Raw genomic sequence first — 17,120 nt, 5'->3', positions numbered from 1 at the left:
TATTCTTGCCTGGAGAATCCCATGGACAGAGGAGCCTGGCGGGCTATAGTCCATGGGGTCGCAAAGAGTCGGACGTGACTGAGCAACTTAGCGTGCACACGTGGGCACACGCGCACACACGCGCGTGCGCGCGCACGCACACACACACACACACACACACACACACACACACACACACACACACACACACACACACACACACACACACACACACACACACACACACACACACACACACACACACACACACACCAGCAGTGTAAGTGCCACTGCTCTCACTTTCCCTCCTCAGACTTCTCTCTCCTCATTCTGGATTAACCTGTCAGTGCTGTCTGCATCAATCACTATGGGTTGCATGGCAGAATGCCTCATTCATTTTTATATTTTTAAAGGATCTTACTTCTTCCATCTATCCTCTCTGTTACTGCACGGCCTTCAAGTTTTTCTCTGAGCTGCTTTGTATTCTAACATCATTCTGCAAACAAGAAATGGAAACTGAAAATGTCTCTCAAAATTAAGACCCTTGCATGCAGGTCAGAATCAGCCAACATTTTCAGTTTTGCAACGGAGGCACTTTCACATTATCTCTACTCTCCCTCCTCTCAACCATTTCTTTACCTCCATTATTTATACACTGCAGCTTTTTTTCAAAGGGCTCTAACACACTTCAATTCTTTTTTCCTCCTTCCAAGAAATAAGAGAATAAATATTTACTCACCTTTCATTAAACTCTCTGAATAAACTGAATCATAATATTTCAAATCAGATCTTCTTAGACTAAACTTTTACAGGGTTCATTGCTACCCCAGTTACCTTCAAGTATGGAAACACTCCTGCACAAAACCATCATCTGATCTTCAAATGTCATTCCCATAACCTTGCACTTTGTCTTCCTTCTATACCTTGGATACGACCACCTAAGAATGCTTACATTTCCTTAGCTACCTTCCTTGAACCCACAGTATGCACACAGATTCAAAGTATTTATGCATGATGGAGAAGATCTCATATAGATCATATCATAAGCTTTACAGCTCAGCCAACTGGTGCCTCATCATTTCCCTGGAAACCAGTCCCAGAGCCGTGGAATACCCAACCACTATGTGTCAACAAAGTTAACCCAGAACCTGAGAAGCTCAAAGCTTATCTCTAACATGAGAGGAAAGGCTCAGATAATGGATGTATAACATGTGTAACAATGTTCCACAGCAAGTGGCAGAATCAAGGCACATAATGAGAGCACTGAGCAGTCACTGAAGACCATGATGTTGTTCTTTCAGATGGTATACTGAGATGTAATCTAGTTTCTTAAGGCTTTTGGAAATATACAATAGTCCTGTACTCAAACTGGACTTTCCATCACAAGTTATGGGACGGGTATCCCTAAATACAATTTATTTTCCCAGTATAGCATTTTCTAGTTTATAAAATCTTATGAAGACTCATGCTATTTGATTTTACAATCCGCTTGATGGTCAAAGTGAAGCCCAAAGAGGTTAAGGGCTGCTAGTAACAAACAACTACTATCTGCATGATATGGCAAAATGTAAACCCAGATCTTCTGACACCAAGTTCAGTGAACCTGATACTATTCCATAGCTCCCTAGATCAGATGATCTTTATTCAGAGTGACAAGTGTTTGTTCAACCTCAAAAAATATTTTCATATGTCATCTGCAAAGCTCTTTAAAATATAAAACTAAAAAACGAGGTCTCTGCAAGACATTTACCTCTTGTGCAAATGACTCCGCTTTCTTTCGAAGGTCCTTCTCCAGCTCCAAGTTCACCTGCATTTCCTCATATTCTTCTACTGCTAGCATAGACACTTAAGAAGACAAGGAAAAGAAAATCGACAATATGCCACACAGATTATCAGGCAAATGCATGAAAAAACAGCATCGAAAAGACTCCTTATTCAGGCATACAAACACCCACATCCATTGCTGGCTGCAATATAAATTAGATAACACCTTTTCAGAGAGCAACCTGGCAATGTGAATCAAAAATCTAAAACTATTCATATCCTTTGATTCAACAATTCCACTTTTAGAAATGTATTTATTCTCCTAAAAGAATGAATCATGAACCTACAGAGATCTAATTGTAAAGGTGCTCTCTGCATCATTGCTGAAAATAATGAAACAATCTAGATGACCTAACATCGAGGGGTCAGTAAGTAAAGAAATGTACAAGAAATATTCTGCCAACAGGATTATGTTGTACTGAGTGAGCTGCAGTGAAGTGGATGAACCTAGAGCCTTTTATACAGAGTGAAGTAAGAGAAAAATAAATATTGTACATTAGTGCATAGATAACGGAACCCAGAAAACCAGTACTGATGAACATATTTTCAGGGGAGGAACGGAGATGCAGACATAGAGAACAGATGATTGGACACAGTAGGGGAAGGAGAGGGTCGGATGAATTGAGAAGGTAGCGTTGACATATATACGCTACCATGTGTAAAACAGGTAACTAGTGGGAAGTCGCTGGATTGCACATGGAGGCCAGTCTGGTGTTCTGTGATGACCCAAAGGGGTGGGATGAGAGTGGAAAGGGAAGCTCAAGAGGGAAAGGCTATATGTAACGATTGATTTGCACTGTTGTATGGTAGAACCCAACATAACAATGTAAAAAATTATATTGTAGAGGCATATTTCCTAAATGGGACAGACCTTCATGATATATCTTTAAAATGAGCTTATTTCTATTTCTTAAAAGCCACATATAAAACACATCAATAAAAGTTTCACAGAGGAGGAAATATGTGAAAGGCCAATAAACATCTTCATCAGTAACCAAGGAGATGGAAAGTAAAACCATAGCTATCTTTTTATACTCACCAAATAGGTGACTGCCAAAAATCTAAAAGTCTAGCTATATCAAGCTTGGAGAGGGCATAGAACAATTAAAACAAACACACTGTTAACAGGTATATAAACTTACAGATCTACTTTAAAAGTAATCTGGCATTATGTAGTGAAATTGAATATAAAATATAACATTTGGTGTGTATGTTAGTGAAACTCTTATTAGATATGTGCACCAGAAGATATGTAAGAATTCTCATAACAGGATGACTCAGAATAGCAAAAAACTGGAAAAAACTCAAACATCCACCAACTGGATAAACAAATTTTGGTACAGACATCAAATGAAATATTATACAGCTGTGAAAATAAACATACCACAGTAAAACCCTTTAATATGGATGAACCTCACAAATGCAAAAAATTGCAGAAGGACACAGGCAAAATGACAGCATATATATCAAGTTCATGCAAAATTAAATAACATGCTGTTCAGAGATATATACATATCTGAAAAACTACAAATAAAAACTATGATAAAAATTCAATGAAGAAACACAAGTAGAGATTGATGTTTAAGGGCTTGTAAAGTACCAATGGATAAAAAGACTATCTCTTTTGTTGGTATTTTCTTTATATTCCATATACATTATAAACATATTTAACAAACAATTTAACCTGTATATATAGGCTTTTTGATTGAAATATAGTTGATGCACAAAATTATGTTACAGGTATACAGTATAGTGATTCACAATTTTTAAAGTTTATGCTCCATTTATAGTTATAAAATACTGGCTAATTCCCTGTGTTGTACAACATATCCTTGTAACTTATCTTATACATAATAGTTTGTACCTCTTAGTCCCCTACATGTAAATTGTCCCTCCCCCTCTTTCCTCTCCTGGAAAAATAAACACTAAAATGTTAACAGTGTTCATACCTGGACTATAAAAGCTGAGATTTTTTTTTCCCTTTTCCAAAATGCATTTATACTTCCCACCAAAAAAAGGATGTTACCTGAATAAAAAGAAAAATGTGTGTGTGTGTGTATGTGTATGTATTAGTTGTTTCAAAGTGTTATTCATGTTTATAAAGAAAAGAAACAGCCTTAGATCTGTAGAGGCCCAGAGTCAGAGCTTTGAATTAAAGAATCCCTGTGGGCAGAAACCTTCAAAGGGAATATCCTGTCAAATAGGAGCAACGTGAATTCTTTCCTACTTTTTGACATTTTGTTAAATAATGATATAGGTGGGAAAGAGGAAGTGATGACATCATCACCAACTAGGTACCACATGGGTGGATAGTACCTTGATCTCTCCGTCAGATTCTGGCCAGGCACTCTCAACTCTGAGCTGAGTCATAGACATAAAAAGCTTTAAAAAGGCTCGCTTAATGGCTGTTTTCACAAGCTGTTCCTCCAGGGCACTTCAGTCTTAACTGACTAAGGACTGGTTTGCTGTGTAATGACATAGAATTTCAAACTTTGTACTCAATCAGTCTACCGCCTCCTCAGAGGAAAGACTAACAGTCTTGCTCAAGTGAAGCAATGTAAGTGGTGGTTTGTGATGTGAATTATAGGTCCCTGAGAGCTAAAAGATTCTCAAACCTATTTTTAAAAAGAAATTCTGCAAAGAAAACAAGATTATGACTATCTGAAGTCCTGGGCAAGATAATTGACTTTCTTTCCTATGACCAGAACACTATGATAAAAAGTGAATTTCCACATGTCCTGGTCCTCTTGGATTCTGAAAGAAATTAGGTTGGTCCTAGTCATGTACTTATTTACATAATCTCTCTCTCTTCCTAGATAGGGGGCTCCCTGAAGGCAAGGGCCATCATACTAACCTTGGTGGAACCCTGTTTCTAGCACAGTGTATAAGGACTGAAAATTCTTCTACACCATTTCTATCTTCTTAAATGCATAAAGACCAAAGGAAATGTTACAACCTAGTGCATCTCCAACACCTAGCTACAAGTTCATTTATTAAAAAAAAAAGCATCTCAATTCGTGAATGACACAAAGATAGAGAACAACCACCACTACCAGCAGGAAGGTCCTGGGTCTGAAAGGTTTCCTTTTCAAGTTGTAGTTTCTGAACTAGGAAAGAAACAGTGGCTGAGGGGAAAAAGCAGAACAAAAAGCACAATAAGAGGCCCCGCTCCCCTTGAGAATTACGTTTGCACTTTGGCATAACTCCTTTGCCCTAAACCAGGAGACGTAAGAAACGGCATCATGAGATTAGATGCTATGCTTTACGACTAGGATGATAAAATCAAATTACACAGAATTTTCTCTAGAAGAAAGTTTCCTTCTCACCATGAGACCAGGTCTGCTTCTCCTGATGAAGAGGTAAATTTTTATGTGATTCACAGAAAAGATCATGAATCTCTCATGGCTCTGGCTCCCAGAGAGCTCACAGCCAGACTTCAGGTACACAGGCAGGAAACGTGCAAGGACTTGGAGCAAGGAAGCACTTTGTATCTGAACACACACTCTCACTTTCCCTTTGTCCCATTTTCCATATCTTCTTGTTTTAAAATGTTTTATTGCAAGATATTTGTTTTACAGTACTGTGCTGGTTTCTGCCATGTATCAATGTGAAACAGCCACACGTATGCCCCCTCCCTCCTGAAACTCCCTCCCAACTCCCACCCCATCCCACTGCTCTAGGCAGTCAGAGAACACGGGGTTGAGCTCCCTATGTCACACTGCAAATTCCCACTGACTCTATTTTGTATATGGTAATGTATACCCTTCCATGCCATTCTCTCATATGGCATTAGTGGTAAAGAACCTGCCTGTTAATGCAGGAGACATAAGAGATGCAGGTTCGATCTCTGGATTGGGAAGATCCCCTGGAGAAGGAAATGGCAACCCACTCCAGTATTCTTGCCTGGAGAATCCTAATGTTAGGTAGTTAGAATAGGAAACAGGAGTCCAAAATGGCGGTGGCTAAAGACAAGAAAGGGAAAAGCCCGCGAAAATGGAACAAAGAAAGGTCAAAGGAAGGTCCGAGGACCGGAGTGAGAACTTCAGGTAGAACAGCACTCCTGGCTAAGCCCAATTTACATAGGGCAGGCTCAGGGGGAGGAAAAAAACGTATAAAAAGCAGAGCCAAATGTTGTGACGTGACAAGAACCGAGGAGCATACACTCGCATGACACTTCGGACAGAGGAGACTGGCGGGCTACGGCCCATAGGGTCACAAAGAGTTGGACATGAACAAAGTGACTTAGCACACTCCCTTCCACACTGTGCCCACAAGTCTGTTCTCTATGTCTGCATCTCCACTGCGAATGGATACAGAAATTTTGGTACATATATACAATGGCAAGCTACTCAGCTTTAAAAAAAGAATGCATTTGAGTCAGTCGTAATGAGGTGGATGAAACCAGAGCTTATTGTACAGGGTGAAGTAAGTCATAAGGAGAAAGACAAATATTGTATGTTAACATATGTGTATGGAATCTAGATAGTACTGACGAAACTATTTCCTTTTTCTCTTAATTTAAAATTTTATCATCTAATGTTGCATGTATTTATTTATGTAGATATCCCAATCTCTGCTGGACTGAGGAGAGGTTTACTGAATAACCCTACCAGATACATAAACACCAATATGGCTATGGTCCCAGGATACATGTAGGACAGAAGAGGATTTAGGTCTGAAGTTTCAAAATGAGTGGGTTGTGAATTCCTTAAGCAGAAGCACTTTTAAATTTCCTCAGGCTCTAACTTAGGTGATAAAAGAACAGGAAATGAGAGACTCATTGCTAGAGTGAAGAAGACACAATATAGAAAACTTTTGCTACAACACTCTTTAGACACAGGTATAAAATAATACAAAATATATATAAACAAAGTAAGTTACATATAGATTTGAAAGAAAAGACTAGAAACACATACCTCTATTGCATTTTTCTAAGACTTTTCTCTGTTCAAGAACTTCTGAATTTAAAACATCTTTTTCTTGTTTAACTTTATTTACCTAAAAATGTGATATTGTGAGAGGAGAAAACATCCAAAATTGTAATACATGACATGATGATGGGTGATACTTAAACTGCTGTTCAATTTTCAACACAATGCTACATTAAAGCAATAACTGTCTTCACTGTGTTACCAGGCTTTTATTAAAGCATTTTTATAGCCTCAAAGTAACTATTTAATTTAGGATATGTATCTGGAACTTCTTTACATATTCCAAATAGCATCAGCATTGCTCCTTAAATATGGCAATGTTCTAGTCATCCAACGTAAATGATTAACATTTTAAAAGGAAAAATCCAACTAGACTGCACCCAAAAAAATACCTGAATCATTTAATCAGATACAATATTAAATTTTGGCACTCATTTTACACTTTGATGACATCTGCCTTACATAAAACATACATAGATTTTTTTTTTTAAATAAAAAATACTTTGACCTTTGACCTAAATAAAATACATACGAAAACCTCCCCAAAAACTTCAATTTCTGAAATAATTTTTGCCATCATAGGAAAAGAAAATATCATATTAGAGTTCTAAAAAAAGAATGTAAAGTTACATATAGCAAGTGGATAGATCTCAAAAGCATTATGTTGAATTTAAGAAGCAGGTTTATATAGTTAAAAACATTCAAAATACTAGTCATTGTAGTAGATATACAAATATAATCACTGAAATCATAAAAACCAAGTTCAGAATAAGGGTTGTTTGGAGAAACAGGACAAGGAGTCAGAAGAATGCACTCAGGGAGAGATACACATGGGTTTCAATAATATGTTAATGTTTTATGTACTGAACGGCATAGTCAGCATATGGATGTTCCTTACTTTGTTTTTTCTACTTTTCAGATGTCTGAAATAATCATAAAAAAACTAACTTCTGAAATGGCTTCCAATAGTACCTCTAAGTGGGAGTGAAGAGAATCATCAGTAAATAACTATAATTGAGAAATGGAATGCATCTAAATGTATTTCTCTCCTACGATAACACTCAAGAAACAAGCTAAGATGATGGTCCTGAAAGGGCCCCTGAATCCATCAGCACTTCCAGCGAGTCTGTGAACTGGTCTCTTTTAGTATAAGGTATATTGTTGCTTTCTGTTTAAATTAGTAACTGGTATACCCTGCTCAGTGCTTCCAGAATATCATTATCCTTCTTCCCACTCACACTTACTGCCACGATAAGTAAACAGTAACTGAGGCTAGGAGGTAGGTGGGCACTGCTTCCCAACCTTTTTCACATTCTAGTCCTTAAGAATATGTGTATAGGAACTGGATAAGGCTGCTCACTGAAGGGACCAATACCCTAGGACACTTGATATCATTGGCAAGATATCAAGGTGCTGTAACACATCAGTTGGGAAACCTTGGGCTACAGACTCTGAGAACCATTGACACAAGTTAAATCGAGACTGCAAAGGCAGATTCTTGAAGTCGCGTGCAAAGAGGGCTAAGTACGTGCTCTTGGTTTTACAGACAATTCAGAAGAAAAAATAAAAAGATTCTCCAAATACCCACTTGAACCCATTCTACCATCTACCATATATGCCTGTGTTGGGAGGTACAGAGGAGGAGAGCCTTTCTCTACTGAGTTAGCCCTCGACTAGAGAAGCAAAATCATTCACCAGCAGCAACAGTGTGTGATTTCAGATGCAGATATCATTGTCACAAATCTGCAAACAGTGAAACATGTGGGATAACAGGAAACACTTCGATGCTATTTTAGTACATTATTTCTTGAGCTACAGAGTGGGCCCATGAATGTTTATGATCTTATTTTCTATAACTTTTTGTAGGTCCAGAATAGTGGGGACAAGAGAAGATTAAAACTGGTACATGGTTCTCATGTCAAAAATTAGCTTCCAACAGCAAGTTTTGATGCAGCCTGTCCCCAAACATCTTAAAACACTAAAGGTCCTGCCTTTCGGGCCAAAGATACATACTTCTTCTGTTACTTCTGCAAGTCTGCTCTTGAGATTTTCCAGTTCGATAGCTAATATCTTCTTTTCCTCCTGAACAGATACAATTTGATCTCGAAGTTCTGCATTTTTAAAAGAAAAAAATAAAGCCTTATTTTTAAAAGAAGAAATCAATCTTGTCAGAAGAATTGAAAATACCAGTCTGTGAGCAGTTTACTGTCAAAGGTTTTCAACAATTAGAAGGCAAACGAAGCAGCAAAAGACAATGGAAATCTCACTTGTTCCCCTCCCCTAATGTAGCTGTTTCTTAAATTCTCTATCAGGCATTCTCACTATGTTAAATGTACTAGACTATGTTTTCTCTGCATTGTATTAAACCTATATTCTAGAAACTGTCTGGCATTTTAGAAGTAGAATTTTTTAAGCTTTTAGCAAAACAAATTAAGGCATTGTACTAATTTCTTTTTAATTTTATAATGGCCATGGGCTCTTGTCACAATGCAATACAAATAAACGGGGCAGCTAACAATTTGGAGATTTTGATTTAAAGAAAAAAATCCTGACATGCTGCCAATTTATAGCCCTTAAACATTATTTGAACTGACTCAAAATATAACCTATTTGAAAAAGGGTTAATTCTAATAATTTTCTCTCCAGAGTTGTGGGTGTTTTGTTTCTTAATTTATTTCATATTTCATATTATTGAGATTAACTGAAAACTGTGTTACTAGAGTGAAAATATTAGGCGTTATAAGTGCAAAAGCTTCTGGTGTTATACTAAAGTTACTTCTACCACTCAAATGTTAAAAAAAAAAATACATGGACTAGTACAGTACTTAAATTTATACCCAGGCCCATATAGTTTTGCCACTTAGCTTTTAAGTGCTTTTAATTTCTTACCCTTCTCCAAGGACAATAAGAAATGCACTATGTGGTTATTTACTGATAAATTAAATCAAACTTTTCACATGAACCCAGATTAATGAAGGCGCTCTCAAGAGACTTATTTCAAAATCACTTTCTCCACTGTCGGACTAATCTTGAAAAACAATCAGAGACCATACCATTCAAGATCTAACAGAAGGAAGAAATAGAAACAAAAGGAAAGCCTTTAAACTTTCTCTCCCTTCCTGCCAACATAAATATAATTTTTTCTTAAGTTAGAGGGTAAGAGGGGGTTCCCAGGTGGCTCAGTGGTTAAGGAATCTCTCTGCCAAGGCAGGAGATGCAGGAGACGCAGGTTCAATTACAGGGTCAGGAAGATCCCCTGGAGGAGGAAATGGCAGCCCATTCCAGTATTCTTCCCTGGGAAATCCCATGCACAGAGGAGCCTGGTGGGCTGTGGTCAGTCCATGGCATCACAAAGAGTTGAATACAACTTAGCAATTGAGCACACACAGGGTAGAGAGTCAGGTTAAAATGGCTTTCTTTTTACTTTCTTCTCTATATTTCCAACTGAAGTTTTATCTACCAAACCAACAAATATTATTCTTGACAGGTACAGTAAGTTAAAATGCTCCAGTAATTACCAAGCCCTAGATTGTTTTCCTACATCCTAAACCATATGTGTGTGTTTATTTATTAATAAAGTTAATGTGTACTTCACAGATGTATTGTGTGGTTTTGCCTTATAGAACTATTTGGGGACCAACACAGTTGCTTAATACTACATATTGCTTTTAGCTCACTGCCTGAATCTTAGGAGAAGTTCTTAGAGCACAGAGACAAAGCAATTTTGGGAGGTATCTTCCCCAAAGATTTCAACATAGAAATCAGACTAATAGAAGGTGTCAACTAAATAAATTTTTACTCATTCTTTCTTTAACAAAAATATCTTAATACACAGTCCTATCCTTCAGACATGTATAGGTTAACTGACTGTTTCTGTCAAGATGGCGCTTTCAAAAGTACCTAATCCCAAACAAGAAAGTAACTCATAAAGCTACAGTCATCATGATTCTCAACCAGACTACCCTCTGGGACAAATAATCAGAATTTTCTTCCAAAGAAGGACCCAGGCATCAGTATTTATTGAAATCCTTATGTAATTTCAATGTGCAATCAAGGTTGAGAAGCATTATCCTAATAGGAGTCAAAACCATGTTCAGTAATTAAGCCAGGAATCCTACCTTTGATCTGCTTCTGACACTGTACTGAGACACAAGTCTTGGCAACATCCTCTGGGTCCATGGCTGAATCTTCATCATCAATGTTAATCTCCTCAGTTATTACATCTGGTCCCAGCTTGGCCATGTATAACATGCTGATTCTTTTCAATGCTTTATTTTCTTTATTTAACTAAGGCAAATATAAAGACAGTTATTTTAATAGCAAATGAGTGTCTTGGATTTTTATACAATAGTCAAATTAAGTGTCTTTTTGTCTACACATTCATCAACATTCACAGCATGAAACAGAAGAGTCACTAAATATTATTTTATTTATACTTTTTAATATTAAACTAATTAAGTAAGACCTATGCCTTATAGCATGTGAAAATGCTAGTTATAACTGATAAATACGAGAAGAATTAAGATAAAACACCAGAATAGATTATATCGAATTTCAGTTTATCCAGTCATTAATAGTCCTAATTTAAGACACTTTATTTGGTTTGACACTGTGCTGTGAACACCCTTCATATGTTTGTTTGTCCAGCACTCCCTGTTTTCTGGACACTGACACTGCCTCTTCACTGGTCCACATAATTTCTGGAACAGCCATGTTCTCCCAAAGCAATTCCTGTTCTCCTGGACAGGAATTCCTGTCTATGTGTCTGGATGTACAGTAGCTACTAGCAACCACACCATGCTACTCCGCTGAGGAATAGAGAAAGGCAGCTGCAGCAAAGCCAAAATGGAGCCAATGTGCAGAGAGACAGAGAAAAGCAACAGACACTGGGTTTCCCACAGGGTTCCAGAGCATTCCTAAAATGCTCCTAGCTCATGGATTCTATGGGATTCTCCAATATCCCTCTGAACAAACTGCTACTTTTCCCCCTCTTTTCTTGCTTAAACTAATTCAAAATGTGTTTCTGTCTATCCCTAGAATTCTAATAATACACAATAGAAGAAAGTTCAAGCTATGTTTCTATTATCTCTATGTCATTGCAGATAAAGCAAACCTAATTCATCGATGTATTTAGTATGCCCTTTATGTAAAAAGTGAGTTGGTTATTAATTATCATTACCTTCTTCAGCTCGTATATTTATATGCGTATAAATGCTAGTACAAAGCACACAAAAGACTAAACTTGATCCAAAGTCCACTGAAGGAAAATATGATTTTGCTTTATTCCCAAGACTAAAATATGAAAGATCTTCTCTTATTTAAGTAGGAAGTGTTTAGTAGATTGCTTTCTCTAGTATAAAATATAAGATACAGAAATATGCTTGCATTTAGTAAGGGCTGTTGGTCATCAAAACAAGTTCTGAATCTAATAACTGACATTGAATAAAAATACAAACAGAAATAATTCACCAGAAAGCTAAATGGCCGTCTCTATGTAAACCTCACACCAGAATAAGATGTTTAGTTTGGTACTTGTCTGGCTTCAGTCCTTCATTTGTCATCATGATTAGGACCCCTCAGGATTTCTCTCAGGGAAATCCCAGCCCATATCACTTGGGAAGATCTGATTCTTACCCCAGTAATATGGAGGCTAAATATATCCAAGTAGCAAGGTCTGGGGAGAAGGCAATGGCATCCCACTCCAGTACTCTTGCCTGGAAAATCCCATGGACGGAGGAGCCTGGTAGGCTACAGTTCATGGGGTCGCTGAGAGTCGGACACGACTGAGCGACTTCACTTTTACTTTTCCCTTTCATGCACTGGAGAAGGAAATGGCAACCCACTCCAGTATTCTTGCCTGGAGAATCTTAGGGACGGCAGAGCCTGGTGGGCTGCCGTCTATAGGGTCGCAAAGAGTCGGACACGACTGAAGCGACTTAGCAGCAGCAGCAGCAGCAATGTCTGGAACACAAGCGGGTTCCCTGACCTCTCTGGGAAATCAGGAAGGATTACTCAGGAATGGCTATGAACCCTTCCCTGGATTCTTCCTGGGAAGGCTGGCGAGATCCATTCAAGGAATCAGGCACGGACTTTCACTCCCAGACCCCAGACATAGCTCCAGCTTCTAGTTCTCCATATTACAGGAGAGGATCAGAGATACGATGTAAGACCTGCGATTTCCCAATCCCTCTTCCTTCAGATGGACAATTCAAGTAAGCACTGGCGTGGCTTCTTTGAACCATGAATGTTAGAGCAGGGCACAAGAGGCTCAAGGATCACTGACAATTCTCAAAGGATGACATCTTTTCAGAATTCAGGGAGAAAAGAACAAGTTAAGAAAAGAGTGGAAAAACTCAAGAGCTAATTTGTAATTCTGCCTCCTAATAAACAAATGGTTCCCAACCCAGCACACTACAATCTGTAGAGTTAAAAAAAAAATACTTCCAATATGCAGGCCCTCCTCACCAGGCCAAAAATCTGTGGCAATAGAGTCCAGGATAGTACTTCTTCAGGGCTTCCCAGGTGATTCAAATGTACATCAATACTAAGAACAATTGACATGGGGGAATGCAGTACTTGGGTATACATTTCTATACAATTAGTACTAGTAGCAGAGCTGAGAACACAGCTCTGCAATCAAATTCTGTCTCTGCCTCTAGAATAATCTTTCAGTGTCAGTTTTCTCATTAGCTAACTAAGGATTAAAACAGTCTCCACCCTATAACATGCAGATTAAACAACATATTATATATAAAGCATTTAACATAGTAAGTGACTTACAGTAAGAAATCAGCAAATATTAGCTAATAGTAACAAAAGAGATTTATTTTGTGTGTCTAATTTTTCCTCCAGAAATCATTTTTAAGCTAGCATTCTTTAACCAAGGCATTTATCTATAGATAAATGTTCCTTTCCCCAGTATTCATGAAAAACTGAAAATACTCATTTTTGCCATCTGATGCTTAACATATTACTTCCCAGGCCACCATCAAAGTAACATTTGGTAACCTAACAGTTAACAGCTCAAAAGAGTTTAATGCTCCTATCTAACCAGGCACCAATATCTGCCAGCTATTTGGCTGTAATACAATTACTCTATTCAACAAAGTTACTATCTCAAGAAAAAAGCCAAACATAATTTCAAAAGTCTTCTCTGGAAACATCATTTTCACATTTTGAAAGAAAAAAATACAAGATTTATACACATGAAATCTCATGATCATACGAAGTAGATATTTTTGAGAACTCTGAATTCACAAATTTAAGCTAAGCAATGTCACTGCAGTTATTAGCCATCAGGTTATACAGGTTAATGCATGCTCCTTCTGTTTTCGAATGCTTCTAAGTTACAATGCAAAAATAAACCTTTCATAACCCTACAGGAACAGAACCTTATGCTGTATTCAAATTTAAACAGGGTTTTTATACAGAGCACAGTTTAATGGATATTTAAAGATACAATATAAACATGTTAAATAGATTTGGATCATATGATTTAAATAACTGGTCTATATTTTATTGATTTAACTTTCACATTTCTGCAAAGCAAAGCAAAGCATCCACACTTGTTTTTAAGGAAATAATGCAAATTGCATCATAAGAATTAAACATTCCATTTGTCCTTAATTTGAGAGTAAGACTTAGAAAAATAAGAACTTACAGAAACTTTGCTATTTAGAAAATGAAAACTACTTTCAAAAATGACAATTAATGCTTAAATCAGGATGTGCTACTTTCATTTATTGATCACACATATAATGAGGTTTCCAAACTTTGTATTCAAAGCTGTAGCTTCTTTCACATCTAATGAGCATATTGATAGCATTTAATCAAATAGATTTTTTTGGTTTTTTATTCTAAAGTCCATGTACATTGTATCCTAAAGTACACTGTAGCCTCAAAAACAAACCATTTGTCCATTTTCAAAAGGGCTTCTTAAAGAAGAGAAGACAAACTCTACGTTAAGGGTCCTATTATCAACACTAAACTGTAAAAATGACCCCAGAGATTAGTAACACACTGTCATAACCAGGGATAACTATACAGTCAGCTGGCAATTTTTTCAACATTCACACGCCTGGGCCATACTCCTAGAGCAGTGGGTCTGGGTATTCTTAAGAAATCAATCCTGGTCTACCTTGAAAATTATGACATGATAATTGCAGGTTAGACACGTGAATTCTTCCGCTCAAAATCAACTGTTAAATACAAAAGGGGAGAAAACAATAAAATAATTTTTAAGGGAACCAATGATTAAAGTCATCATAAACAAAGTCTGTCCCATTCCCACTTTAGTCCTAATTCAAGGTTATCCTGTCATTTAAGATGAGACAACAGCCATCTAGGGAACAGAATTAACCTGGTCAAAGTTACATATGTCCAAAATTATATAACTGGTAATAAAACCTGTATATACTGCCTCCCAAACCATTGTTTTCCATAAACTGCCAGTCCTGAGAGATAGTCAGGGTTCTCACTTTGGATGTACTATAGCAACAGGAATACTTGTTAAAAACAAGAGAAAATACAGAAACTATCCTTAGCCGCTACAAGATTCAAAACAGCTAGTATGCTCCAAACACATTTTTCCTACTTGGCCCAAAAGAAGAAAAAGAAATGAAAAGAAACTCAAACAGTATTATGAACCTGTGAACACTAGTGATATAGAATAGAGCCTCCATGTTATCATTCCTTTTAAAGCAATGGCCTCTATTGCTATACATTCTTCGGACAAATAATGGAAGAGAAGCTATATACACACATTAATATACTTATTTAGGTTCTGCCTGCATATCTTATGAATTCTAATGTAGTGTCATTATGCAAACAATTAAGCAAATACCTCTAGCAAGCACAATGCTAATGCATATAGATTAAATTGATTGATTGACTGTCTGATGTATAGAATTTCAGGTGCACCCAAAGAAACACTATGGAGGTAGGTGACAGTGGAGAGGGGAAAGAAACAAAACCAGCATCACTAATGAAATTTGGCTGAAAATTGCTGTAATCCATTTTCTGATGAAGTGGTTCAGATGCATTTTGCCCAACCCAAAATACATAAGACAGAAATAAAAATATTCCTTAATAATAATGTACTTCTGATGAGATAGAATATAGAAAATTACACACTTGGTAAATTCATCAGCTAGAAGCAATCAGTGGCGCACTGGAGGTCACCTTTAGCATGCCCTCACTCTGCTTTCACAAATAATCACCTGAAACGTACAGTCTGAGGCTGACTTTTTCATCTGATTCAAACAGGAAACACTCATTGCTCTTCTATGTCACTTTCAGTTAGTTTTAAACTTGGTTTTAGCATTTTAACCAAATGCACAGACATCTGGAAAGTTGAGTTCAACAGACCACTCTGGGACCATTTCCACAGGCAAAAAAAAAAAAAAAACCCAACACACACACGCACAAATACTGAGATACACACAAACAAACACTTTTTTTTTAATAATAAAAATAATCTTGGCATTAAGACAGATATTTACATAATCACATTTCAGGATTCTGAGACCTCTGATGAGGATCAGAATCAACTGATTAGAGAACAAGAAAAGCAGAAGAAAATAGACGTCACTATGTACAAAAGCAAGGTGAACTTTAAAAGCTCAGGTAGAATCCCTTTATATGAAATGTCTTACCTTTGTTGCCAAAGCTTCAGCACTTTCTCGACAAGTCTTCTCTATTTCAAGATGGTTCTGCATAAAATTCACTTCCTCTATAACCATGTGAGAAACTAGGAATGAGGGGGGAAAAGTCTTAGCATTCAGAGATTAGTCAGCTATTCCAGAAGCCCACACATCTTGTCCCATGATTAAGAACACTGTAATTCTTTAGCTGGCCAGACCTTTAGCTATCATGGGAAAAAAAAGTGTTGAAGATGCTGCTCTGATTAAATCTTAGCTAATATTTGAATGTAGAAAGAAAAAAGACAACAAAGAACTTTTATGGCTATTACAAACATTTTAGGAAAGCTGTTGAGAATTTTTTGAGTCTCTTTTCTATGCAGTGGTCTATATAACTATAGACATGTCTGCTAATTTAAACAAAAGAACCTCTCATAAATTAAAAGTGGCAAATATAATTTCCTTTTCTTAGCAGACTATAACTTATGCATCTACTAAGGAAAACTAGCTAAAGAGAAATGTTTAAAAATAAATCTTACTATTGATCTCATAACTAGAATAACAATGTGGCAGCTTAACTAAGTTGAGTATTTCAATAGTAGTCTTTATTCCTGACAAAGTATTTCATAAACTCCAGGGTAGAAAACTATAGCAACAAGATTTTTGCACTAAGTGATGATAAAAGTTGATGGTAACAAATTGCTTCTCACATCACAGACTGTCAGGAAGATTAAAAGAAAAATAAACT

At 36.9% G+C, this 17,120-nt stretch overlaps 1 protein-coding gene across 10 annotated transcripts in view; it reads right to left on the bottom strand.

Annotated features, from left to right (window-relative positions):
• The window catches only part of SHTN1 (shootin 1), a 108,226-nt gene that overhangs the window by 53,994 nt on the left and 37,112 nt on the right, over nucleotides 1–17,120 (bottom strand). For all 10 annotated transcript variants that reach the window (XM_081573481.1, XM_081573484.1, XM_081573479.1 and 7 more), the window contains exons 4-8: nucleotides 16,388–16,482; nucleotides 10,853–11,021; nucleotides 8,748–8,845; nucleotides 6,720–6,801; nucleotides 1,730–1,824 (exon numbers count right to left, since the gene is read on the bottom strand). In XM_081573481.1, the coding sequence (XP_081429607.1) occupies nucleotides 1,730–1,824; nucleotides 6,720–6,801; nucleotides 8,748–8,845; nucleotides 10,853–11,021; nucleotides 16,388–16,482 (539 nt within the window). The remainder of the gene's footprint in view (nucleotides 1–1,729; nucleotides 1,825–6,719; nucleotides 6,802–8,747; nucleotides 8,846–10,852; nucleotides 11,022–16,387; nucleotides 16,483–17,120) is intronic.

This window comes from Giraffa tippelskirchi, chromosome 2 (assembly GCF_054371585.1).
Source record: "Giraffa tippelskirchi isolate mGirTip1 chromosome 2, T2T-mGirTip1v1.2.pri, whole genome shotgun sequence".
NCBI lineage: Eukaryota > Metazoa > Chordata > Mammalia > Artiodactyla > Giraffidae > Giraffa > Giraffa tippelskirchi.
This window is presented reverse-complemented; position numbering and strand designations above follow the sequence as displayed.